General features: G+C 41.9%; 1 protein-coding gene across 5 annotated transcripts in view; it reads right to left on the reverse strand.

The window, feature by feature from the left end:
* LOC140186954 (voltage-dependent calcium channel subunit alpha-2/delta-1) overlaps positions 1–25748 on the reverse strand; it is a 747581-nt gene that overhangs the window by 381439 nt on the left and 340394 nt on the right. For all 5 annotated transcript variants that reach the window (XM_072241811.1, XM_072241809.1, XM_072241810.1 and 2 more), the window contains one exon: positions 22276–22396. In XM_072241811.1, coding sequence (XP_072097912.1) covers positions 22276–22396 — 121 coding nt within the window. The remainder of the gene's footprint in view (positions 1–22275; positions 22397–25748) is intronic.

Below are 25748 nucleotides of genomic sequence, written 5' to 3' on the forward strand. Positions count from 1 at the left end.
AGAACGGTGGGAGTGTGGAGAATACAGCAGGGAAAATGTGTGGGTTATGGATGGTTGGAACTGGGGTGATGGGGGTGAACAAATCTCCCAAATTTCTAAAGAAACTACCAAACATACAGTGTTTGCTGTTCCTTTCCACGTCTTCTGGAGCATCATTGGTCATGATCTTTCAATAATCTTTGGATTCTGGCATGGTCCCGGAGGGCTGGAAGACTGCAAATGTCACATCACTCTTCAAGAAGGGAGGAAGGCAAAAGAAAGGAAATTATAGACCGGTAAGCCTAACCTCAGTGGGTGGGAAAGTGTTAGGATCTATCATTAAGGATGACGTTTTGAGGTACTTAGAGACTAATGGTAAAATAAGTCAAAGTCAGCATGGTTTCTGTAGAAGAAAATCTTGCCTGGCAAATCTATTAGAATTCTTCAAGGAAGTAACAAGCAGGGTGGACAAAGGAGAGGCAGTGGGTGTCATTTACTTGGATTTTCAGGAGGCGTTTGATATGGTGCCACACATGAGGTTGCTTAACAAGATAAAATCCTATGGCATTACAGGAAAGACACAGGCATGGATAGAGGAATGTCTGATAGTCAGGATTCAGCAAGTGGGAATAAAGGGGACCTTTTCTGGTTGGCTGCTGCTGACTAGTGGTGTTCCTCAGGGGTCAGTATTGGGACCACTACTCTTCACATTGTTTGCCAATGATTTGGATAGTGGGATTGATGGCTTTGTGGCAAAGTTTGCAGATGATACAAAGATAGATGGAGGGGTAGGTTGTGTTGAGGAAAAAATGTGATTATAGCAGGACTTAAGACAAATTGGAAGAATGGGCAGAAAAGAGGCAGGTGGAATAGTGTTGGGAAATGTATGATAATGCATTTTACTAATAGAAATAATAGTGTGAACTATTATTTAAATGGGGAAAAGGTTCAAACAACAGAGCTGCAGCAGGACTAAGGAGTCTTCATGCCAGAAGGTTAATTTACAGGTTGAGTCTGTGGTAAAGGCGGCAAATACAAAGTTGGCATTTATTTTAAGGGACTAGAATATAAAATCAGGGAGATAATAATGAGCCTTTATAAGACACTAGTCAGGCCACACCTAGAGTATTATCAACAGTTTTGAACCCCATACTTCAGAAAGGATGTGTCGTCGTTGGAGAGGGTCCAGAGGAGGTTCATGAGAATGATTCCGAGAATGAAGGGGTTAACATATTTTATACTTTATTGTCGCCAAATAATTGACACTAGAATGTACAATCATCACAGTGATATTTGATTCTGCACTTCCCGCTCCCTGGATTACAAATCGATAGTAAGTATTAAAAATTTAAATTATAAATCATAAATAGAAAATAGAAAAATGGTAAGTAAAGTAGTGCAAAAAAAAACCGAGAGGCAGGTCCGGATATTTGGAGGGTACGGCCCAGATCCGGGTCAGGATCCATTCAGCAGTCTTATCACAGTTGGAAAGAAGCTGTTTCCAAATCTGGCCGTACGAGTCTTCAAGCTCCTGAGCCTTCTCCCGGAGGGAAGAGGGACAAAAAGGTGTTGGCTGGATGGGTCGTGTCCTTGATTATCCTGGCAGCTCTGCTCCGACAGCGGGCGGTGTAAAGTGAGTCCAAGGACAGATATGAGGAGCATTTGGCAACTTTGGGACTGTACTCACTGGAATTTTGAAGAATGCAGGGGATCTCATTGAAACCTACCGAATGTTGAAAGGACTAGATAAGGTGAATGTGGAGAGGATGTTTCCTATGGTGGGGGTATCCAGAATTAGAGGGCACAGCCTCAGAATTGGGAGCTGACCTTTTAGAACAGAGGTAAGGAGGAATGTTTTTAGTCAGAGAATAGTGAATCTGTGGAATGCTCTACCACAGACTGTGATGGAGGCCTAGTCTGTGGGTATATTTAAAGCAAAAGTTGATCATTTCCTGATTGATCAGGAGATCAAAGGAAAAGACGAGACAGGAGGTTTATGGGGTTGAGTGGGATCCATGATGGAATGCCGGAGCAAACTCGATGGGCTGAATGGCCTAATTCTGCTCCTATATCTTATGGTCTTATCAGGTGGCAACCTTGACATTTCCTTAGCATTTGTCTGTTTTTTACGAGACCGAGTTACTTGTTCGATACTCTACCCAACACAGATGGAAAGCACGCAAGGGTTCGAACCCTGGACCACTCGCCTCGAAGTCTGGTGCAGATGCCACTACACCACCAGGCAGCTTACCAAATATACAGTAAGCACCCAATTTCGTATTTGGGGTCAATACCAAAGATCGAAGCCTGATGGTCAATCAGAAGTCTGGAAATCAGGGCCCAGTGGCCGAAGCTCTGGATCTGTGATTTCACTGGGTTAGCTGAAGGCCCATTGTCTGTGAGTTCACTGGTGGTTAGAAGCCTAGAGGACTGTTGTGCGGGTAAGTGGGAGGGAAGTAAGGAGCTCATTTTGCTACTATTTCATTACTGTTGTTGCTTCTTGTGTTGTTCTGTGAACATGGTGGCCATGCTATGTTGACAATTATGGGCTGTCCCCAGCACATCCTTCAGTTGTGTTGGTCATTAACACCAATAACACATTTCAACACATGTGAATTCATCTGAATCTGAATCTAACAGGATAGAAAACAGAATTAGTTTTGCTTTTACTATTTAATATCGTCAAATATAAACAACTGTAGCACATTTCAGATAAACTCATTGTATTTAATTGAGTTTCATAAAGGAAGAATCTAAAACTGTGGGGTCAGTCTGTCAATTAGAGCACAGCATTTCATAATGAAATTAGTAATTACACACATGATAGTGAACATGTCAAATGTTTTATTCTGAACAAGAATTAATTCTACGACAATTTTAATTTTAAGTCTGACATTGACAGATTTGTATTGACCAAAGTTATTAATGGCTTTAGAGGAAAGGAAGGGATATGGTGTTTGGTCACAGATTAGCCATTATCTCACTGAACACTGGCACACGCCCAAGGAATTTAACAGCTTTCTCCTGTTTCCATGTTATTATGAGGGAGCAGTAAGATTGTACATTACTGAATCCTTACAAATGATTTCTGGTGTAATTCTGAGCAAAAATGTAAAATAAAAATTGCTGCCCAAAAAGAGTCATTTCAATTACTGAAATTGCAACCTTGAACATTGATAAAACACATCCAAATTCTAGTAATATTGAGTGCAAACTAGCATTAGTATTTGGCAACTGTCCCTACTATAATCCCTAACAACCACTAAACTGTCCTGCGGAAGAAAATAATGAGAGGCAAAACAATTTTTGCTAAAAATCCAAATGCACTACTGTTGAACAGGAATAGAATGAATGGGATATGAGATGACTTAAGGAGAAAGAAACTAATGAGGAAAAAAATGCCCTCAAGAAATAAAGCTACTTTTGAAGGTCAGGAAAATGTCATGGGTCAAGAATGGGTAGAATTTGAAGTGGAATTATTAGATAAATAACCAAATAATATGAAGACCACAGCAGTAACAATATGTTAAACATTATTTTAATTCAAATGTCAAAATTATTATAAAATTATTTGGTTTCCATATCAGTTATTGCTGTTAGTAAAATACAATACTTTTAGGTTCTAAATTAGAAAGCAGAACCACAAAGGTTCACTGATTTCGCTAAAGCCACATGCAAATTGCCAACGGGTCAAAAGATCACAGCTAAGTGCACATCTCAAAGATTAGAGAGGGAGGAATTATTTTTGATTCTTGGTGGTGCTTTGCAAAGTGGGAACTGTATCATTAGGATGTGCTTCCCCTGAATCAGCCTAGGATTGTTCTCCTGTTGAATTGAATAACTAACTAGTGGTGCAGATAGATTTTTAACAGATTGTCACAGAGAGTAAGAGGTGGGAAAAGGTTTCAGTTGAGGGGAAATTCAGAAAAAATAAGTACAAGTTGTTTTACACTAGACATAGAAAGGACCGAAAACCAAAGGTCAAGACAAGGTTCTTGACCAAAATTGAGAGCAGGTGCAGGAAGAGGATGGCACCAGTGAACAACATGACCGGGGGGGGGAGGGGAATCAAGGAACTACGTCTTTCTCTTCGTAAACGTAATCTCTGTCTTTTAAATGCGGTTCTGCTGCTATTGAAGCATGCAATCTACATTTTGGTGGTGTGTTTTTGGGCCGTTTTAGTAATCTGGCGATTTGCTGTCTCCAAGGAAGTTTGGCGAGATTTTGAGTGAAGTGCGTGGCTTGAGGCCAAGAAGCCTGTAGACGGGGCATGTGCCAATGATTGACTCCGTTTCTCGCTGAACCTGCCAATTAAAGCATTGAAGACTGAAATTAACAAAGACGAGAGCAGAAGCCGAGTAGGTCTTCAGCGCCATCTACCTGCGTGGGTGAACGGTCTCTCTCTCTCTCTCTCTCTCTCTCTCTCTCTCTCTATCTCGCTTGCTGCTCCTGACGGAAGGTACCCATGTATGAATGGTCCCTCTCTCCCCCTCTCTCTCAATGCTGCTGGAGTCCATAGGGCTTATGTAAGGTTTCATCGACACCATTTGTGGATTGAACTCTGTTGTTCATGTTATGATGTCCTGGTTCCTGGCCACTCCTTTTTTCCTGTTGCTGTTTTTGTGCAACCTTCAATGGGGCGGACTAGCACTGCAGCCATCAGAGAGCGTGTGTGGGATTGAATTGAACTGAGCTGAACTGAACATACCTAGGCTCTTTCAATGTCATTGTAACTTAATGTTTTGTATACTATACATCTTCACTCGGCTTTTTCTTGCCATTTACACAGTATGTTCTTATGTTTGTTCATTGGGGGTTTGATGATTTTCTTTTAACAGGTTCCCTGGTTTTCTTTGCTTCGTGCTTGTCTGTGGGAAGACAAACCTCAATGGTGTAAGGTTGTATACTGCATACTTACCTTGACAATAAATGCACTTTGAATCTGTGCCTCTTGAAAGTGATAACCAAACAACCAGAAAACGGCACAAATTTTCTTTACTCCTGTTAGTGTGATTTTCAACTTCCCAAAAGTATTTTTTGGCATTGGTCAAAAATTTGACAGGTGGATTTTAAAATGCAAGTGTAAGGGGGTTTCTGCGGAGGCTAACTAAAATGGTTTCTTTGTTATGTTATACTTAGGAATGGCTTCTTTGTTATGTTAAACGCTGAGAAAGTTCTTCCAGCTAGCAGTTTGTTGAATCACGTTACTGATAAGAGGATGTTATGAACCATTTGGGATAGTTGTTATGGTTTTGGTGTGTTTGAAGATACCGTATGCGCAGGGTTTTGGGGGGGCAGAAGGTGGGAGAGCGAGACAGAGGATGGACCAGGTGCTGTGATGTCCGCTAACAGGGTCGGACCCCGAGGAGGGCGTTCGGCGAGGAGACGGAGACGGACTCCTGTGGAGCGTCTGGTCGATCACTGTTGTTGGTCCCAGGCGGCCGGTCGAGGTGGCCTGAGGGGTCGCAGGGTGAAGAAGAAGGTTCTTGAGCTCCAACTGTTTTGTGCACGAAGAGATTGAACTTTGATAAGTGTGGCGCCTTTTATTTTCCTTTTATATTTTATTCTTTATTAATTATATAGTTCCAGTAATATCTATAAACTGTAAATCATTTAATCATATCTGGTGTATTGTCTGTTATTTGGGCGGCGTGGGGTACATCACACAAACTAATTACGCAATTTGGCGGGGCCGAAGCAGTTTCCCTAGATGACAGCGAGCCGAGCGACCCTGAGGGTGGCCAGGGGGGCTACACAAGTATATACACTTTGGTAGGAAGAACAGAAAAGCAGAGGATTGTTTTTCATGAAGAGAGGTTACAGAGATCTAAGTATGCTTGTACAAGAAGTAGAAAAAGGTAGATTGTAGATACTGCAATTGGAAAAAATGATGGAACGTTGGTATATAGAGTAATGAAATTCCTGTTACAAATGAATAAAGGGTTGGTGAGAACTCACCTGGGGAACTGTGGCCTCTATTCAAGTAGTGATATGCTTGTATTTGAGACAGTTCTGAGAATGTTTATTCTTTCGATTCCAAAGATGAAGCAGCTAAATAATGAGGAACAATTGCTCCAGTTTGGTCTTTGGATGAACGAAAGACTAAGACTTTGCAAATCTAGGGAATGAATGAGAGACCACTTATGAATATTTGCAAATTTACTGGGGAGTTTAGGATCAAGAAGCATAATTTCAGATTATTTATTGACTGATTGAGATACAGAGCGGAGGAGGCCATTCCAGCCCTTCGAGTTGCACCGCCCAGCAATCTCCCAATTTAATCCTAGCCTAATAGACAATAGATGCAGGAGTAGGCCATTCGGCCCTTCAAGCCAGCACTGCCATTCACTGTGATCATGGCTGATCATCCACAATCAGTACCCCGTTCCTGCCTTCTCCACATATCCCTTCACTCCACTATCTTTAAGGACTCTATCTAACTCTTTCTTGAAAGCATCTAGAGAATTGGCCTCCACTGCCTTCTGAGGCAGAGCATTCCACAACTCTCTGGATGAAAAAGTTTTTCCAAGTTAATCATGAGGCAATTTACAATGACCAATTAACCTACCAACCCATACATCTTTGGACTGTGGGAGGAAACCAGAGCATCCAGAGGAAACACATGCAGTCACGGGAGGAACATACAAACTCCTTACAAGCAGCAGTGGGAAATGAACCCAGTTCACTGGCACTGCAAAGTGTTGTGCCAGCCACTGTACTACCACACCATTAAATTTTGGGAGTATGAATCTTTGGAATTCTCCAACTCAATAACTATGGGCACTGAGCTGTTGAATATGTCCAATTTATATTTGAGCAACAGAACAATCATGTATTCTGGGGATCAGACAGGAAACTGAGATGACACTAAGATCAAACCAGCTGCGAATTTAAGCAACACACATCAAATTTGCTGGTGAATGCAGCAGGCCAGGCAGCATCTCTAGGAAGAGGTACAGTCGACGTTTCAGGCCGAGACCCTTCGTTAGGACTAAGTGAAGGAAGAGCTAGTAAGAGATTTGAAAGTGGGAGGGGGAGGGGGAGATCCAAAGTGATAGGAGAAGACAGGAGGGGGAGGGATGGAGCCAAGAGCTGGACAGGTGATTGGCAAAAGGGATATGAGGGGATCATGGGACAGGAGGCCCGGGGAGAAGGAAAAGGGGGAGGAACCCAGAGGATGGGCAAGGGGTATAGTGAGAGGGACAGAGGGAGAAAAAGGAGAAAGAGAGAAAGAATGTGTGTATATAAAATAAATAACGGATGGGGTACGAGGGGGAGGTGGAGCATTAGCGGAAGTTAGAGAAGTCAATGTTCATGCCATCAGCTTGGGGGCTACCTAGACGGAATAGAAGGTGTTGTTCCTCCAACCTGAGTGTGGCTTCATCTTTACAGTAAAGGAGGCCATGGATAGACATGTCAGAATGGGAATGGGATGTGGAATTAAAATGTGTGGCCACTGGGAGATCCTGCTTTCTCTGGCGGACAGAGCGTAGGTGTTCAGCAAAACGATCTCCCAGTCTGCGTCGGGTCTCGGCAATATATAGAAGGCCACATCGGGAGCACCAGATGCAGTATATCACACCAGCCGACTCACAGGTGAAGTGTCGCCTCACCTGGAAGGACTGTCCGGGGCCCTGAATGGCGGTAAAGGAGGAAGTGTAAGGGCATGTGTAGCACTTGTTCCGCTTACAAGGATAAGTGCCAGGAGGGAGATCAGTGGGGAGGGATGGGGGGGACGAATGGACAAGGGAGTCGCGTAGAGAGCGATTCCTGCGGAAAGCAGAGAGAGGAGGGGAGGGAAAGATGTGCTTAGTGGTGGAATCCCGTTGGAGGTGGCGTAAGTTACGGAGAATAATATGTTGGACCCGGAGGCTGGTGGGGTGGTAGGTGAGGACCAGGGGAACCCTATTCCTAGTCGGGTGACGGGAGGATGGAGTGAGAGCAGATGTGCGTGAAATGGGGGAGATGCGTTTGAGAGCAGAGTTGATGGTGGAGGAAGGGAAGCCCCTTTCTTTAAAAAAGGAGGACATCTCCCTCGTCCTGGAATGAAAAGCCTCATCCTGAGAGCAGATGCGGCGGAGACGGAGGAATTGCAAGAAGAGGGTGGCATTTTTGCAAGAGACAGGGTGAGAAGAGGAATAGTCCAGACAGCTGTGAGAGTCAGTAGGCTTATAGTAGACATCAGTAGATAAGCTGTCTCCAGAGATAGAGACAGGAAGATCTAGAAAGGGGAGGGTGGTGTCGGAAATGGACCAGATAAACTTGAGGGCAGGGTGAAAGTTGGAGGCAAAGTTAATGAAGTCAACAAGCTCAGCATGCGTGCAGGAAGCAGCGCCAATGCAGTCGTCAATGTCGCGAAGGAAAAGTGGGGGACAGACTACCAGAATAGGTTTGGAACATAGATTGTTCCACAAAGCCAACAAAAAGACAGGCATAGCTAGGACCCATATGGGTGCCCATAGCTACACCTTTAGTTTGGAGGAAGTGGGAGGAGCCAAAGGAGAAATTATTAAGAGCAAGGATTAATTCCGCTAGACGGAGCAGAGTGGTGGTAGAGGGGAACTGATTAGGTCTGGAATCCAAAATGTAGCGGAGAGCTTTAAGGTCTTCCTGATGGGTGATGGAAGTATATAGCGACTGGACATCCATGGTGAAAATAAAGTGGTGGGGGCCAGGGAACTTAAAATCATCGAAAAGTTTAAGAGTGTGAGAAGTGTCACGAACATAGGTAGGAAGGGATTGAACAAGGGGGGATAAAACCGTGTCGAGGTATGCAGAAACGAGTTCAGTGGGGCAGGAGCAAGCCGAGACAATAAGTCTGCCAGGACAGGCAGGTTTGTGGATCTTGGGTAGGAGGTAGAAACGGGAAGTGCGAGGTGTGGGAACTATAAGGTTGGTAGCAGTGGATGGGAGATCCCCTGAGCGGATAAAGTCGGTGATGGTGTGGGAGACAATGGCCTGGTGCCCTTAGTGGGGTCACGATGGAGGGGTAAATAAGGAGATATCCGCGAGTTGTCGCTGTGCCTCGGCAAGGTAGAGGTCAGTACGCCAGACTACAACAGCACCCCCCTTATCGGCGGATTTAATAGTAATGGTTAATAGTCCTGACAAAGGGTCTTGGCCTGAAACGTCGACTGTACCTCTTCCTAGATATGCTGCCTGGCCTGCTGCATTTACCGGCAGCTTTGATGTGTGTTGCTTGAATTTCCAGCACCTGCAGAATTCCTCGTGTTTACTGCTGTGAATTTACAATTATATCCTCTTGGGGCTGCACGTTAAGAGTTTGCGAAATGTTTTACAGCCCTGGCTGTAAGATTGAAGTTAAATTTCCTCCATTGTCTTATATAATTATACTTACTGTGTTTTTCATTGCCTTGTTCCTTATCTTACCCATCACACCCTGGACATCACCTGTTCCAACTCCTTCCTTCTGGTAGGCACTTTAGATCACTGTATGCCAGGACAAATAGGTACAAGAACAGTTTCTTTCCGTATGCCACCAGTCTTATGAACACTTGAATTTTAGTCGGTTTATAATAGACTAAAATTCAAGTGTTCATAAGACTGATGGCATACGGAAAGAAACTGTTCTTGTACCTATTTGTCCTGGCATACAGTGATCTAAAGTGCCTACCAGAAGGAAGGAGTTGGAACAGGTGATGTCCAGGGTGTGATGGGTAAGATAAGGAACAAGGCAATGAAAAACACAGTAAGTATAATTATATAAGACAATGGAGGAAATTTAACTTCAATCTTACAGCCAGGGCTGTAAAACATTTCGCAAACTCTTAACGTGCAGCCCCAAGAGGATAACATTGTAAATTCACAGCAGTAAACACGAGGAATTCTGCAGGTGCTGGAAGTCCACCTGTACATACACAGGTATACCTCATTATATATAGTTCATGATTATTTGCACTATTGTTTTGTTTGCTTTTTGATTCTGTACAGTGAGAGCTCAGGGAAACCGGCATCAAATTCCCTGTATGTGTCCACATACTTGGCAATAATAAAGGATTCTGATGCTGATTACTGTGTTTTTTTGTTCTGCATCTGGAGGAACCGTTATTTAATTCTCCTTTGCACTTGTGTAGTAGAAATGACATTAAACAATCTTGTCTGTATGGAGCTTATACATTCCCTCCATGACCACATGAGGTTCCTTGGACTGCACTGGTTTCCCCCACATTCCAAACACGTACTGGTTAGCGTTGATAACTTGTGGTTCAATGGATCATTTTAATATCAGAAGACATATACAGTATACAACCTGAAATTCTTACTCTTCACAGATGTCCACAAAACAATATTTATCAAAAATGCCAACATACTATTTAATAGTTCATTCACAGCTTTATTGTTCTATTTACCTATTTGAATCTGGCAGGAAGCATTCCATAGCATATCTTCTCCTTCATCAAAACAACGATGGGTTTCACCATAAAGCATCAAGAGTATGGTTCAAATTTATGCAACATACCAGCAATGTTATTATTGTTCTTTGATTAGGAAACTAATATCTCTCTTTGCTATTCAGAAATAGCCAGATAGAATACTTCAATTGTATTAAATATTTTCTGTTTACATAATTGAAACCATAGTATTACTTCTACTGCAAGGTCAGGGTTATTCGATATGAACTTTTTATGAAAGCTACATTACTGTCATTGCCTAAGGCAATGGAGTCTTTATTCGTCTACAAATGACTGACCTATGAGGCCTTCCAATTCAAAACAGAAAATTGATTAACTCAAATCCTTTGAGCATTATTAAAATCCTTTAACTGCCAAAGAAGCCTCTGGCACCCATTAAGCTAGAATATTAGAAAATTCATTACTTAAAGTTCAGATCACGTGAAGCACACATTGCACTATTGCAACCAAATACAACATTAACTATGATGACATTAGTACCATGCAAAATGGGAGCACATCAAACAAAAATGGAAAATACATCGGAACTTCCATGGAACATTTGAGCTGTTGCGCTGACATGTTGCAGGAACTGGACAACATTCACGCAATGACTGAGGGAGTTAGATATGGCCCTTGTGGCTACAGGGATCAGGGGGTATGGAAGGAAGGCTGGTACAGAGTTCTGAGTTGGATGATCAGCCATGATCATACTGAATGGCGGTGCAGGCTCGAAGGGCCGAATGGCCTACTCCTGCACCTATTTTCTATTTATAAATGATAAATTACATCTCTGTAATGTAAGTAGCAGGCCGTGACCACAGTCAACAAAAGAGTCTAACCAGCCTTGGTATGCAACAGCATTTCTGAGTTACTGCCATCAATATTTTAGGATCACACCTGACATGAATGTCAACTAGAACAGCACAGTACCAGGTCACTTACTGAATATCCTGTGGCAAAATCACTCAACTCTTGACTCAACAAAGCCTTTCCACAACCTACAAGACAGAATTCAGAAGCAACAGAGGATCTCCTCCACTTGGCTGGACAAATATAGCACCAGCAAAACTTGTAAGACCTGAAGATATAAGAGCAGGAATAGGCCATTCAACCCATCGAGTCTGCTCTGCCATTCAGTCATGGCTGATTTATCTTTCCTCTCAAACCCATTCTCTCCATAACCTTTGACGTTCTCATGAAGCTAAACCCCAAATAGCACAAGGCAGCCACTTGATTGGCATGGCAAGTACCACCGTAAACATTCACTCCTCCACCTCTCCGTGCAGAAAAGCGGCGTTTCACCCATCTACGAATGGCATAGCAACAACTCACCAAGTTATCTTCAACAGTTCATCCGAAACACTCAATCTCTACCACAAAGAGCATGAAAGTCAGCTCATGTCAGTTCCATCCAAGTCACATACTCCCATCTTGGAAATATAATGTTTTCCTTCATTATTGCTAGGGAATGGTTGGAATTCCCTACAAAATAGCATTGGAGTAATTTCACCAGAATGATGGCAGCGATTCAAGATGGTTCAACATCACCTTCTCAAAGACAAATAGGAACAGGAAAAACAAACACAACATCTGTGGATTAAAATATAAATCACCTACATGCTTTATAAACACAAGGGAATCGACAGATGCTGGAAATCCAGTATAGCGCCTGCAGAATACTGGAGGAACTCAGCAGGTCAGACAACATCTATGGAAATGAAGACACAGTCAACACTTTGGGACAGGAGCCTTAAATGAATAAACAGTTGACGCTTCCACAGATACTGCCTGACCTGCTGAACATTTTGTGTGTGCGTTATATGTTTTATACTGTATTTTTTTTTAAACAGCTAACTATTATAGGGAGAGAAATTTTGAAGTTATCAGTCTGAAATGCATTTGTTAATTTACTGAAATTAACATGCAAAGCGCTGGAAAAAATTGGCATATAACACATTAAACTAAAACATAGCTGAAGGCATAAAACTTTAAGAAAGAAGTGGAAAAGAACATTTAAAAATGAATGAGTTGTAGGCAGAAAAGAGGCAAACCCTGGCAGTCCAGATTTACAGAGTATGTGAGCTGTGAGACAACGGACATTTCCTCAAGAGGTAATAATGAAATTGAATCAGAATGAAAGTTATGATAGGGCCAATGGTGGAATATCAGTTGCAGGTAATTAATATCGACTTCCAAACTGGCTGACTTTAAATAGTTTGCGCAACAGTCAAGAATGGATCAAACAAGTCTACCGCAAATACAGTTCAGAGTACCCACACTCTAGCGTCAGTAATGGTTAGCTCAGATTAAAAAACAAATTTGATTAAAATTAATGTATTATTTCAATGGAACCAAATGTACGGAGATTAGTACAACTAGCAGCCAATTCTTGTGCCCTGTTAGTGCTTGCAAAAAAAGACAAACGTAAAGCGCAAGGTAAAATTGCACAGGCTTACTATAAATTTGCTACCAAGCACATTGACTTCAACTAAATTATTTTACAACCTTTTTCTATAACAGCATGAACATAGGCACAAAATCTGCTCTCAACCCAACACCTACATGTAAATATTTTTTTCCAATGTTACGCCTTGTAGCATCCAATGGAAATATATAAAACATTTCTGTGTACATTTATTAATAAACTGAAGAAGCAGCAACTTGGTACATAGCTGATGACTGATCATACTGAACTGGACATCATTCCCAAGAGCTGTAATCTTCATGGTGCATCAGGCAACTTGTCCCATAATGTGATTACACAAGATGTATGAGCCATGGGAACTATCAGAGTAATGAGCACTCCCATGCAAAATTCTGAATACATGCAGAGCAACTTCCAGCACATGGAGATGTCCGTGGGAGAATGCTGCCGACTGGCACACTCTCGGCTGCAGGAGTACGTGCTGAGGGACGCACTGAAACTTGGTGCAGCCACCGCAAGGGCCCGGTGGGGAAGGACCACAGTATAGGTTTTCTCCACCCGTGGGAGTGGGAGGGGTCGGTGGGCGAGGAGTATACCCCTCAACAATGAGATGCTAAGCTGAACTACTGTAGTGCCACGTGGGTGGCTATAAACACAGGTATTTTACTGAGTATAATGGAAACGTATGTAAAGGATGAAAAGTTATTGAATGGTTTATTGTATATATTTATTTTTGAATAAAGTATATTTTGAAATAAAAAAAAACTTCCTGTTTATGGAGTCATAACCATGCTTTAATCATTGAAGTTAAGATATTCGTTGCCCAATGAACACTGCCAAATATGATTTACATCCTGGGGAATCCTGCCACACAACAGAAATCTGTATATTCTGGTGCTGCAACCTGATTTAGGAAGCAATACTAACAGACTCATTTGCCTGACAGATGAGATTGGGTTACGGCATGAAAGCTGGGATTAACATAGTATGGAGAAAGTTCAGTGTGGTTCTAAATTGCACAGCTACTTCATCTGATTTTAGGACCTACTGGCTTCCCTTGGGAATCTTAGATGCTGAAATATCTTCAAACCTATTCAAATACAGGAGAATAGACATGTTCACAGAGGAAGAGTGGATCTTAACACACTAGGATAGACACACACCAGACAATTGTGCCTTTCATATCTTTATAACAAAGGACTTATTTTTAATTTGTTCACAGGATGCGGACAAAGGCAGCAAAGCCAGCATTATATCTAGATTGATCCTTGAGCTGAGAGGCTGCATTCAAGGAGAGTTAACGTTCAACCACATTAATAAGTCCAGGGTCACAGACATCTACAGATTAATGCATCATGTGAGCATGTTTCACCATAAGTATTCTGGCACTATTGTTATATTTCAATTTTAATTATTTACTTAAATTCTGCAAGTTTTATGGTGGCATGTGAACTTATACCTTCAATATCTAGGCCTCGGGGTGCAAACCCAATAACATTTTTACAATCTTCTTTTATTCAACAGCACTTGTTCGAAGTGCAGTGACTTCTCTTCAACCATTTGGTTCTTGAACCAAATTGCACCATCCTAATCACTGCCACAGTGTAGCAACATTGTGACCAATTTCACTACTTCACAATGCAATTGATCTTTTTTGTTCTAATTACCCTTTCTTGTAAAATGTTAAATGTTATATGTTAAAATTATATTCTTCTGGTGAACGTTGTATTTCTGATACAATATGCTGATGATGTTGCTGAAAGTGAGTTTTCATTGCACCTGTGCATATACGGTTTTGTACCAATGGCATTAAACTCAACCTTGATTACAATTGAATTATCAAACTAGTTGCTTTTCTAGCTAAAGGTTGTTCAGAAATAATCATTCAAAATATTAGGAAAATAAAAATGAATAGAAATAGAGCAAATAGATTTGCCAGGTTGATAACTTCTTCAAAGGTGTGTGGCAGATGAAAGCATGGAGTTTTGAGAAGCTGACAGCAAGTTTCAAAGGTTCTCTCTGTAGTTCAACAGCAGTTTGCCAGAGAGAAATGGCTTCCAAACCAGTTCACAACACATCCCAATTTCCCTTTGAGCATAAGGATATGACAGGAGATTTCCAACCCAATTTTCATTTGCTTTGGGTGCTTGACCAATACAATACCACTCAGGTATACAATATAGATTTTTCCGAAATTGCCTGCGTCAAAGTCTCTCATCGTTTTCATGAGAAATAGAACATTTTTTGACATTAGTATACAAATATCATGCAAGCTATTAATGCATTTGGTAACCTTGCTTTGACTGCAGAATGTATCACTTTATAGCTACAGTGGTTATTGGTCAGAGTTGGCAGTAAGTCTGCCCCCTGTAGGATCCTATGAGATAGCACCCAGGACATTCACAGCAAGGACAGAGTCTAATTTGATATCGTCTTCTAAGTGTTCACTGCCTCTGTCTCTCATTGGCTCACATTCATTCTTGGTCTCAATGGGAGACACCAACTTACATTGATTTTACTGGTACTCCATCAGTTTCTTGGAATACCCTCTTCAAAGTCAGCCACCCATAGAAATTTGTCTCAATCCTATGTTTGCTGCATGACAAATGGCAAACTCTCCGACGGTGATTATATTCCAGAACCAAGATCCCTAGACCTCATTAATTGAGCTACAGAGTACAAAGAAAGCTTCCCTTCCTATATCTGAAGGTCAAGCTAATACGCTGTTAACATTCGCCGAAGCATGTGAGAATATGTGCCCTACACTCAACAACCATAAGAGTAATCAACTCTGCCTACCTGTTTTTGCTGTACGCACTGCCCTCCAACAAGAGAAATTCACAATGAGACTGGGGAACATTGGCCATTTTCCATATCTCATAATCTATCAACTCTACCCATTGATGCTGCATAAGATGCTGAGTATTTCAGCATTTTGGTTTAAGGTCAGATTAAGAACATCGGCAACATTTGGATTTCTATCTCCTTAGGAAGTACCCACCCACCTGCCCCAACAACCTCCTCCTACCCTTAGTATCAGAGTTAGAAAAATATAGCACAGAAATGGGCCCTTCAGCCCATTTAGTTCCAACATATCATTTAAACTGTCTACTCCCATCGACATGCACCCAGACCATACCCCTCCCTATCCATGTACCTATCCAAACTTCTCTTAAACGTTGAAATCGAGCTCGCATGGATCACTTGCATTGGCAGCTCATTTCACTCTCTCATGACTCTCTCAGTGAAGAAGTTCCCCTCATGCTTCCCATAAACTTTTCACTTTTTACCCTTAACCCATGACCTCTTGTGTTGGGCATGTGGCCAAGTGGTTAAGGCGTTCGTCTAGTGATCAAAAGGTCACTAGTTCGAGCCTCAGCTGTGGCAGCGTGTTTGTGTCCTTGAGCAAGGCACTTAACCACACATTGCTCTAGTGTCTGTGCGAGGAGTGGCGACCCACAGACTTCCAATCTGCGCCTTGTAAGGCATGAAAATGTCCGACACAGGTCTCTCATGGTCTGAGTCGAAGTTCCCTCCCTCTCTCCTCTTGTTATTGTCCCACCTAACATCAGAGGAAAAAGCCTGCTTACATTTACCCTATCCATACCCCTCATATTTTTGTATACCTCTATCAAATCTCCCCTCAATCTTCTACCTTACAAGCAATAAAGTCCTAACCTATTCAGCCTTTCCAAATAACTCCGGTCCTCCAGTCCTGGCAACATCCTTGTAAATTTCCTCTATACTCTTTCAACCTTATTTACATCTTGCCTATTGGTAGGTGACCAAAGCTGCACACAATATTTCAAATTAGGTCTTACCAACTTCTTGCACAACTTCAACATAACATCCCATCTCCTGTACACTAAACTTGGATTTATAAAGTCCAAAATTGCAAGCTCTTTCTTTACGACCCTACCTACCTGTGGTGCCACTGTCAATAAATTATGGACCTGCATTCCCAGATCCTTTCGTCCCACAGCATTCCTCAGCTCCCTACCATTCACCGTGTAAAACTTACCCTGGTTGGTTCTACCAAAGTGCAACACCTTACACTGGCCTACATTAAATTCCATCTGCTATTTTTCAGCCCATTCTTCCAACTGCTTCAGATCCCACTCTTTGATAATCTTCCTCGATGTCCACTGCACCCCAGTCTTGGTCTCATTCACAAATTTGTTGATCTTTGAGAGGAGGGAGGAGAAGATGGCGGCACAACACATCTCGCAGCGGCCACTCTGGTAGTGATGTCTGTTATCTGTCAAGTAGGGTGCCATGCACAATCCTGATTTGATGGAGACGGACGTGACAGCACGAAGGAACATCTGGTGAAACTTCTGAAATGCCTGCTTCGCTGCTGCTGCTACTGTGTGGTCCAGAATCTCCGGAGGGGAAGGCCCCGAGTCCTCGGCTTTGCTTGTTGCTTGGTGGCTGGGACGGGGTCGAAGCGCTCAGCAGAAGATGGTGCTCACAGGGGCTGGTCGAAGGCTCGAAGTTTTCGGACGGACTCAGAGTCCGCTGTGGTCGGGTGCTTCCAATGGTGCTGCATCAGCAAGTTGGCGGCGCTTGGAGGTTCATGGCAGGGAGAGTTTCTCCCTTCTGCTGCCTGCGTGAGATGATGGGGCTATCGGGACTTTGAGACTTTTTTTTTTACCGTGCCCATGGTCTGCTCTTTATCAAATTATGGCATTGCTTTGCACTGTTGTAACTATATGTTATAATTATGTGGTTTTGTAAGTTTTAGTCTTAGTTTGTCCTGTGTTTTCTTGTGATATCATTCTGGAGGAACGTTGTATCATATTTTAATGCATGCATTTCTAAATGACAATAAACGAGGACGGAGTGTCCTCATAATCTAATCTAAAGTTAACCACATTACCATCCAGATTATTGATATAGATGACAAACAACAATGAACCCAGCTTCGATCCTTGCGGCACTCCACTAGTCACAGGCCTCCAGTCAGAGAGGCAACCATCTACTACCACTCTCTGGCTTCTCCCACAAAGCCACTGTCTAATCTAATTTACTATCTCATCTTGAATACCAGGCCACTGAACCTTCCTGACCAGCCTCTCATGTAGGACCTTGTCAAATGCCCTGCTGAAGTCCATGCCTTGCCTTCATCAACTTTCTTGGTAACTTACTCAAAGAACTCTATAACATTGGTTAGACACTGCATACTACGCACAAAGCCATACTGACTATCACTAGTCTGTCCAGATCTATCCAAATGCTCATATATCCGGTCCCTTAGATTACTTTCCAATCACTTTTGCACTACTGAACTCAGGCTCACTGGCCTATAATTTCCTGGCTTATTTTTAGAGCCTTTCTTAAAGAGTGAAATAACATTAGCTATTCTTCAATGTTTTGGTACCTCATCCGTCTCCATGAATGATTCAAGTATCTTTGCAATTTCTGCACCAGCCTCCCACGGGGTCCAAGGGAGCACCATGTTAGGCCCTGGGGATTTATCCACCCTAATTTTTCTCAAGACAGCAAACACCCACTCCCCTATAATCTGTATAGGGTTCATAACCTTGCAGCTACCTTGCCTCACTCCTAAAGACTCCGTGTCTGTCTCCCGGGTAAATACAGATGCAAAAAATCCATTTAAGATCTCCCCCATCCCTTTTGGCTCCATGCATGGATTACTATTTTGAACTTTCAGAGGACCAATTTTGTCCCTTGCAATTCGTTTTCTCTTAATATATCTGTAGAATTCCTTAGAATTCTCCTTCATCTTGTCTCCGAGGGCAATGTCATGCCTTCTTTTAGCCCTCCTGATTTCTTTCTTAAGTATTCTTAGCATTTCTTATACTCCATAAGTACCTCATTTGTCCCTACCTACCTATACCTGCGATACACCTCCTTTTCTCTTAACCAGGGCCTCAATATCTCTTGAAAACCAATGTTCCCTAAACCTGTTATTTTTACCTTTTATTCTGACAGGCACATATAAGTTTCTACTCTCAAAGTTTCACTTTTGAAGGCCTCCCACTTACCAAATACTCCTTTACCAGAAAACAGCCAGTCACAATTCACACTTGCTGGATACTTTCTAATACCATCAAAATTGGCCTTCCTCCAATTTAGGATCTCAACCCACGGACCAGACCTATCTTTTTCCATACTTACTTTGAAACTAATGGCATTATGATTGCTAGGTGCAAAGCATTCTCCAAGACAAACTTCTGTTACCTGCCCTGCCTCATTCCCTAACAGATCAAGTATCACACACTCTCTCTCTCTGGGACTTCTATGTACTGATTAAGAAAACTTTCCTGAACACATTTGACAAACTCTATCCCATCTAGTTTTTCACAGTTTGGGGGTCCCAGTCAATATTTGGAAAGCTAAGATCACCTACTATTATAACCTTATTTTTCTTGCAATCGTCTGCGATCTCTCTAGAAATTTGTTCCTCTAAAGACCATGGACTGTTGGGTAGTCTATAATATAGCCCCATTAATGTGGTCATACCTTTCTTATTCCTCAGTTTCACCCATAAAGCTTAACTAGATGAGTTCTCCAGTCTGTCCTGACTGAACATTGCTGTGACATTTTCCCTGATTAGTAACGCCACCTTTAATCCCTCCCACTCTGTCGCATCTAAAACAATGGAATCCCAGAATATTGAGCTGCCAGTCCTGCTTCTCCTGCAACCAAGTCTCACTAATGGCTATAGTATCATAACTCCAGGTGTTGATCCATGCCCTAAGTTAATTTGGCTTCCCCACAATACTTCTTGGATTGAAATATGCACACCTCAGGACACTAGTTGCGCCATGCTCAACCTTTTGATTCCTGACTTTGTCTGAGTTCTTAACAATATACATCTCTACAGCCTCTCCACTATCTGTTTTGGTATTCTGGATCCCATCCCCCTGCAACTCTAGTTTAAATGCGCCCCCACTCCGTGCAGCAGTAGTCCCTCCCCCTGCAATATTAGTCCCCCTCCAGTTCAGGTCTCTTCTGTATAGGTCCCAACTTCCCTGGAAGAGACCCCAGTGATCCAAAACCTGATGCCCTCCATCCTACACCAACTCCTCAGCCACATGGTACACTGTATGATCTTCATAGCCCTACCCTACCAGCGGGTGGCACAGGTAGCAATCCCAAGAGTAGAACCCCTCTGTGGAAGAGTTCATGTTTCTCACATTGGCCTCAACAACTGTCGCAAAACTGACAAAATCAGGAGGGGAGGAGAAGATGGCGGCGCGACGCAGAGCGTGCAGCCAATCCGAAATGATATCGTACTTGTGAAGTAGGATGCCATGCACAATCCTGATTTGATGGAGACAGACATGAGAAGCACGGAGGAACATCTGGAGAAACTTCTGAAATGCCCGCTTTACTGCCGCTGCAAGAATCTCTGGAGGGGAAGGCCCCAAATCTTCAGCTTTGCCTATTGCCTGTTGCCGGGATCAGGGTCGAAGCACTCGGCAGAGATGGTGCTCGGCGCTCGGTGTCGGAGGGCTGGTCGGAGGCCCGAAGTTTTCAGATGGACTCAAGAGTCGGCTGTGGTCGGGTACTTCCAGGATGCTGCATCGGCAAGTTTGCGGTGCTGGAAGCTCATGGCAGGGAGAGTTTTTCTTCCTTCTCCATCTGCGTGAGTTGATGGGACTTTCGAGAGACTTTGAGACTTTTTTTACCGTGCCCATGGTCTGTTCTTATCAAATCACTGTATTGCTTTGCACTGTTCTAACTATATGTTATAATTATGTGCTCTTTGTCAGTTTTTCAGTCTTGTTTATCTTGTGTTTCTGTGATATCATTCTGGAGGAACATTGTATCATTTCTTAATGCGTGCATTACTAAATGACAATAAAAGAGGACTGCATGTCCTCATAATCTAAAAAATCAGAGTGAGAGCAGGGCATCCTTGATCCCAAGGGATTGCCTCACAAGAAACTTGCATTGGGAACCATTTCCATTCACAACACTTTATTAGCAAGGAGTCAGAAAGTTATAAAGACACATAAGATTACCCAAGAAATCATGAGCTTGATTGAAAACTGGCTTGGCAGTTTTTCAATACAGGCATCAATGTGTCAAAGGCAGAAGATTAGCAAAACATGAGATGAATCCACCTGTCACAGGTGTTCAGAACAATGGAACCAAAGTACGTAGCAACAGAAATATAAGTGAGGTAGCAACTTTTGAAAGCCAGTTGGAAAGGCTCAATTGCATTAACTCAGTGGTCTGTAAATGTTATTTGCAGTTCGTTAACACAAAAACACAGGAACAAAATAACATTGCAATATCTCACTAGGTGGCCATATAGAAGGTTCTTGTTAAAGTTTTCATGATACAATAAAGTTCACCTTAATTCAAATATTTCGAGTAAGATTTCAAATTATCCTCTGGGTAACAGTGTCAATTCCCATCAAGGCAAGCAGCAGATATTTCACATCTTATCATCAGGTACAAGAAGAATGCAATTTTCAATTTGACTGAGAAGGAACTGATTATCTGGCACATGGTCTGGTACTTAGAAATATTGAGCATCCTTTGATGCAACAACTGGATACCCCTTTTAGATCGAAATGTAAAACAATTAATACGGCTGACTCCATACTGCATGAGGAAGGAAACACCCAAAATTATACTGTCCAGTAGGACATTTTCCAAGTGTTATTTTTTCAGAGAAAACAGACCTGTGTATAGAATTGAAATAAATATGGCTTAAATATCAACTGATATGAAATAAGATTCTTGTACCAAAGCTTTGTGAACAATATGCATGGCACACCTTGAAGGCACTGGTTCCTGGTGAAAGTGAAAGAGGTCACACAAAGGTATCATCAACTTACCTTACAAGTTAAGTGGGAAACTGACCTTCCTGCATCAAATACTGAAAACAGGGCCTGATAAGGCTATTACACAACTTTGCACAGACCTGCTAAATGCCAATGGCGTTTTTGATTGTGTTACTAACTACAGATCACAGTGGATGTCCTTTAGGCTCAATGGCCCAATTATGGATAGAAGTCGCCTTATCCACAGCAACATTATTTGCTCCCTATAGTGAAACAGGGACTCAGAATTAACATAGAATATGGTCAATAAAAGAGTAATAAGCTTACAGCAAATTATTTTGAAGATCATCCCCATTCATCTTTGGCATCATCAACCACATAGTCTGTGCAATTGTTACCAGCCCACTACAAATCTCTACGCTAATAACCTAACAATTGTTGAGCAAAAGACAAAAATTCCTTCTTCAGGTTTGTCCCTTTCAACAATTTCTCAGTTTCCTTCAAAATTCATGCCACGTATTGGCTCTCCTTGAACAATAAGCATTGGGGAAAACCTGCTTGCCATTTCTGAGAATCCCTTTCCCATAATGCACCTACCATTTCAGACAGAGAGTCCTCAATGCTAACATTCATGTACCACAGAGAATTCAAAACATTTTCCATGAAGATAGATTGAGTGCAGACTACTCACAGCCCTCGTAGATGTCTGTGGGGATGTGGACAGCAGTATGGTTGAAGTCCACACGGCGGCGGAAGGCTTGGTTTAGTTGAAAATCAGGTTTGATCCTTGGACGGGTTTCATTTCTTTCAGACTTTAGGGAGGAAGAAGAATCAAAGTAAGAACATTTGGCAGCTCTGGCAGTCTCACACTTTGGGTATAATTTCAGACTACAGAGACAATCACAGCTGAAATGAAATTCTTTTATCATGTTGTTAATGCCAGAGAAATCTTGCTATAGAAAGTTCATTTGCCCACAAATACCAATCTTGTATTAGTTGGACAATGACAATCCATAAAAACACAAAGTGATTTTTGTTTTGCAGATGTTAAAACCACAAGGAGAAAATTTTAGAACCAGCTAAAATTTCTCAAATATACAAACATGGTTGCACTTTTATTTTTCTAGTTAAAAAGCAAGAACACATTTTTTCAGTGTGGAGATCTAAAAAGTTGCTTTGCATCTTCAGGTTCAAATGAAAAATGTTCTTAATTCCACCAAGGAGTCAGTGTCACACAAGAATGAAAATGGAACACCCATCCAGAATCAGGTCCCTGGTGGGTGACGGAAAAATCAGACATAAGATCAGATACCGATAGTGATGAGAATTTTCCATCTCCACCCAACCCTGTACCCTACAAATCTTCATGCTGAAACCTTGGCTAGAATCACCTGTTTTGCCTTGTGTGGAGTGGAAAGATTGGAACATACATTTTATTTGTGCTCCCTCTCTACTCCATCTACATTTTAATCCAAGGCCTTCCAATTCCCATAATGCTCTGCCCACCCTCTTTCCTTCAATGTCCAGCCAACGTCCTCCAACATGACTCTGAGAGCTGGCACAGACTTACTGAGCAGAACGGTCGCCTTCAATGCCCTGAGAAAATATAAAGGTGTGAAGTACACAGTACGTATAGATCACTGAGTCTGCTCTGTCATTCAAAGACATCATGCATAGCTCCATCTGGGTCTCAGCTCCTTCTGATCTGACATACTTATCCAACTTCAAAGGGCACTGGTGCACGTCTGAAAAACCAGAGAACCCCTTCCCACTTGTACGGACCAAAGGATAATGGGTTACATGCAGAAAGGTTAAACAAGGAGGAAAGAAGAAAACAAACAAAATATAAAGATAATATACAGGGCAGATGGGCAACTTAGTGAGCTGCTCCTCAGTGGTGTTAATACCTCACAGTAGCTACTTTCCATTACAGCCACTTCCAGCCTCAGTCCTCAGAATGATTTTTTAATTCTCTTGTATACTTAAGAGAGTCCTGTTGAAAGCATGTAAATATATGTCATTCACAAGATTATCATTTGCCTCATCCATCCCTTGGCCAGACTCTCCACAACATAAAACTAATTTGCTTTCTGCTCGGATTTCCAGCATCTGCAGATCTTCTCTTGTTAGCTTTCTCACTTTCCCACTTGTGAAGGATCTTACACCTGAGAAGTGAACTCTGGCTCTCCTTCCAAAGACGCTGCTTGACCCTCCATGTGCTTCCAGCAGTTTCTTTAATTTAAGCTCAATCAGTCCCTATGAAAACAGAGGTAGGCCATAAGTTATGTGAAATGTCTTTTGACTTTGAGCTGTCCCAAGCTCTCCTAAAGTCAGTGAGGCATTTTGAACTGTGGTCTCTGCCAGAATATAGAAAACAAGAGTTGTGGACTGCAAGTTCCAATTAATAGCCTAACAGCAGGACAACCTGTTGTACTGATCTTGATTGAGAGATGACATCAGCTACCATTTAATTGCCTCTCTTCACAATGACGTCTTTCTTCTTTTATGTACACCTGGTGGGTGAGTGAGCAGATGGGACCCGAGTCTTATCAGAAACAGAACTTGTCCCAACAATTAAGTGCAGCTATTGTTTTCTGCTTCTAGTGTTCAAACCACTGGAATCATCTGTGAACCATGGTTGTGCTTTCTTCAAAAATGACAATATATTCTACACGCCTGTCCTACCTCACCACACACATTATTTTAGACCGTTATGAAATCATCTTTTTTTTGCAAAAAGTCACTCTCAACTTTCTGATTTTGCCTGATATTGTAATTTCCCAATTTTTATGACCTGCTTTTTGCTCTCTGTGCTTTTTAATAGGAAATAAACCAGAACTCTGGAATTACTGAGTAAGTTTTACATTCCGACTCTCTCTGGACAATCCCATCAGATTTTTTTTTATTGAAGCTTCCCTTTTCAATTGCAGTTGACTGATATTTGCTCCCGCTCTCTGCACTGATGTCTAACAAGGCCACACCACCAATGTCACACTAATTTTTTGCTGCAATCACTATGTTGCCATGGTTCGTTAATTCCAGACAGATTTTACACTGCTATTTGCATCTTTAGCTTTGGAATTAGCTCAAAATCCTCCCTAAAGGGAGAAATATAAACTGCAGACAGCTGGTTAATGGCAAGGCTCATTTGATTTTAAACCTAGGAATATAGCTACTTTGGAATGAAAGGGAAAGGAGAGTGAGCGGAGAAGCTAAATCAATTAAATGTAACAGCAGCAATATAAAACACAAGGAGGTAGACAGCAAGCCCAAATGAATCAACAAAAATAATGGATTGATCACATAATTAGAATTTTGTGAAGGGATCCATAATGGTGGGGAGTGAAGGGAGAAATAAGTTTGAAAAAAAATCCAAGTTCAACATCAACCACTACCAAAATTAACTGACAGGTTAAAGGAACAGAACAGTGAGGTCAATTTTTACAGGTCTGCATTTTTCCACTGATTATGTGAGAAGTATAGAATCTTAAACAATTACATTCAAAGTGACAATGCTTATTTTTTGGTTAATCAACTCACATTTACCTCACAAGAATAATTAGAACACCTCAAGGAAAATCAGGCACTCACAAGGAAGCACACTGCCTACGGTCTTGTGAAATGTCATTTAGTTCCCACAGTCACTTGCACGACTTCTCTGGGATTGAGTGGAATTCACAGCAGAAGCCCGGCGAACCACCACTGGAAGTCAGTAAACCTAAGCCATTCAATTTCACTCGGAGAGACTTTAGGCACAAGAACGCATCCCAGGAGCACCCGACTGCACAAAATGGCCTTTTGTCCTTAAAATGCAATTATATTCAAAAGAAAAAGATCCATCTCCAGAGTGAATTGAAATGCAATCAAAAAAGGAATGGAAAGTCTCACAAGAAACGGTTGCAAGATTAAAGTTTTCATCTATTCTGACTTGGCAGTTAGTTATTGAATTATATTTTCTCAGGCTGCCAGTCTTTGAAGTAGTTCTTGAATTTTAAGGGAAATGGATCCTAAGTAAGATTTCCTTGCTTCCAACAGGCAAATGTAATCAAATTCCGCGTCCTGCAATAACAGTGATAATTGTACTTTCATCAACCCCCAGAGCAAACCACTAACTCCAATGTCCGCACAGGGAAAAAGATCCATATGAAATAATCAGCTGCGCAC

Source organism: Mobula birostris, chromosome 23 (assembly GCF_030028105.1).
Source record: "Mobula birostris isolate sMobBir1 chromosome 23, sMobBir1.hap1, whole genome shotgun sequence".
Taxonomy (NCBI): Eukaryota; Metazoa; Chordata; class Chondrichthyes; order Myliobatiformes; family Myliobatidae; genus Mobula; species Mobula birostris.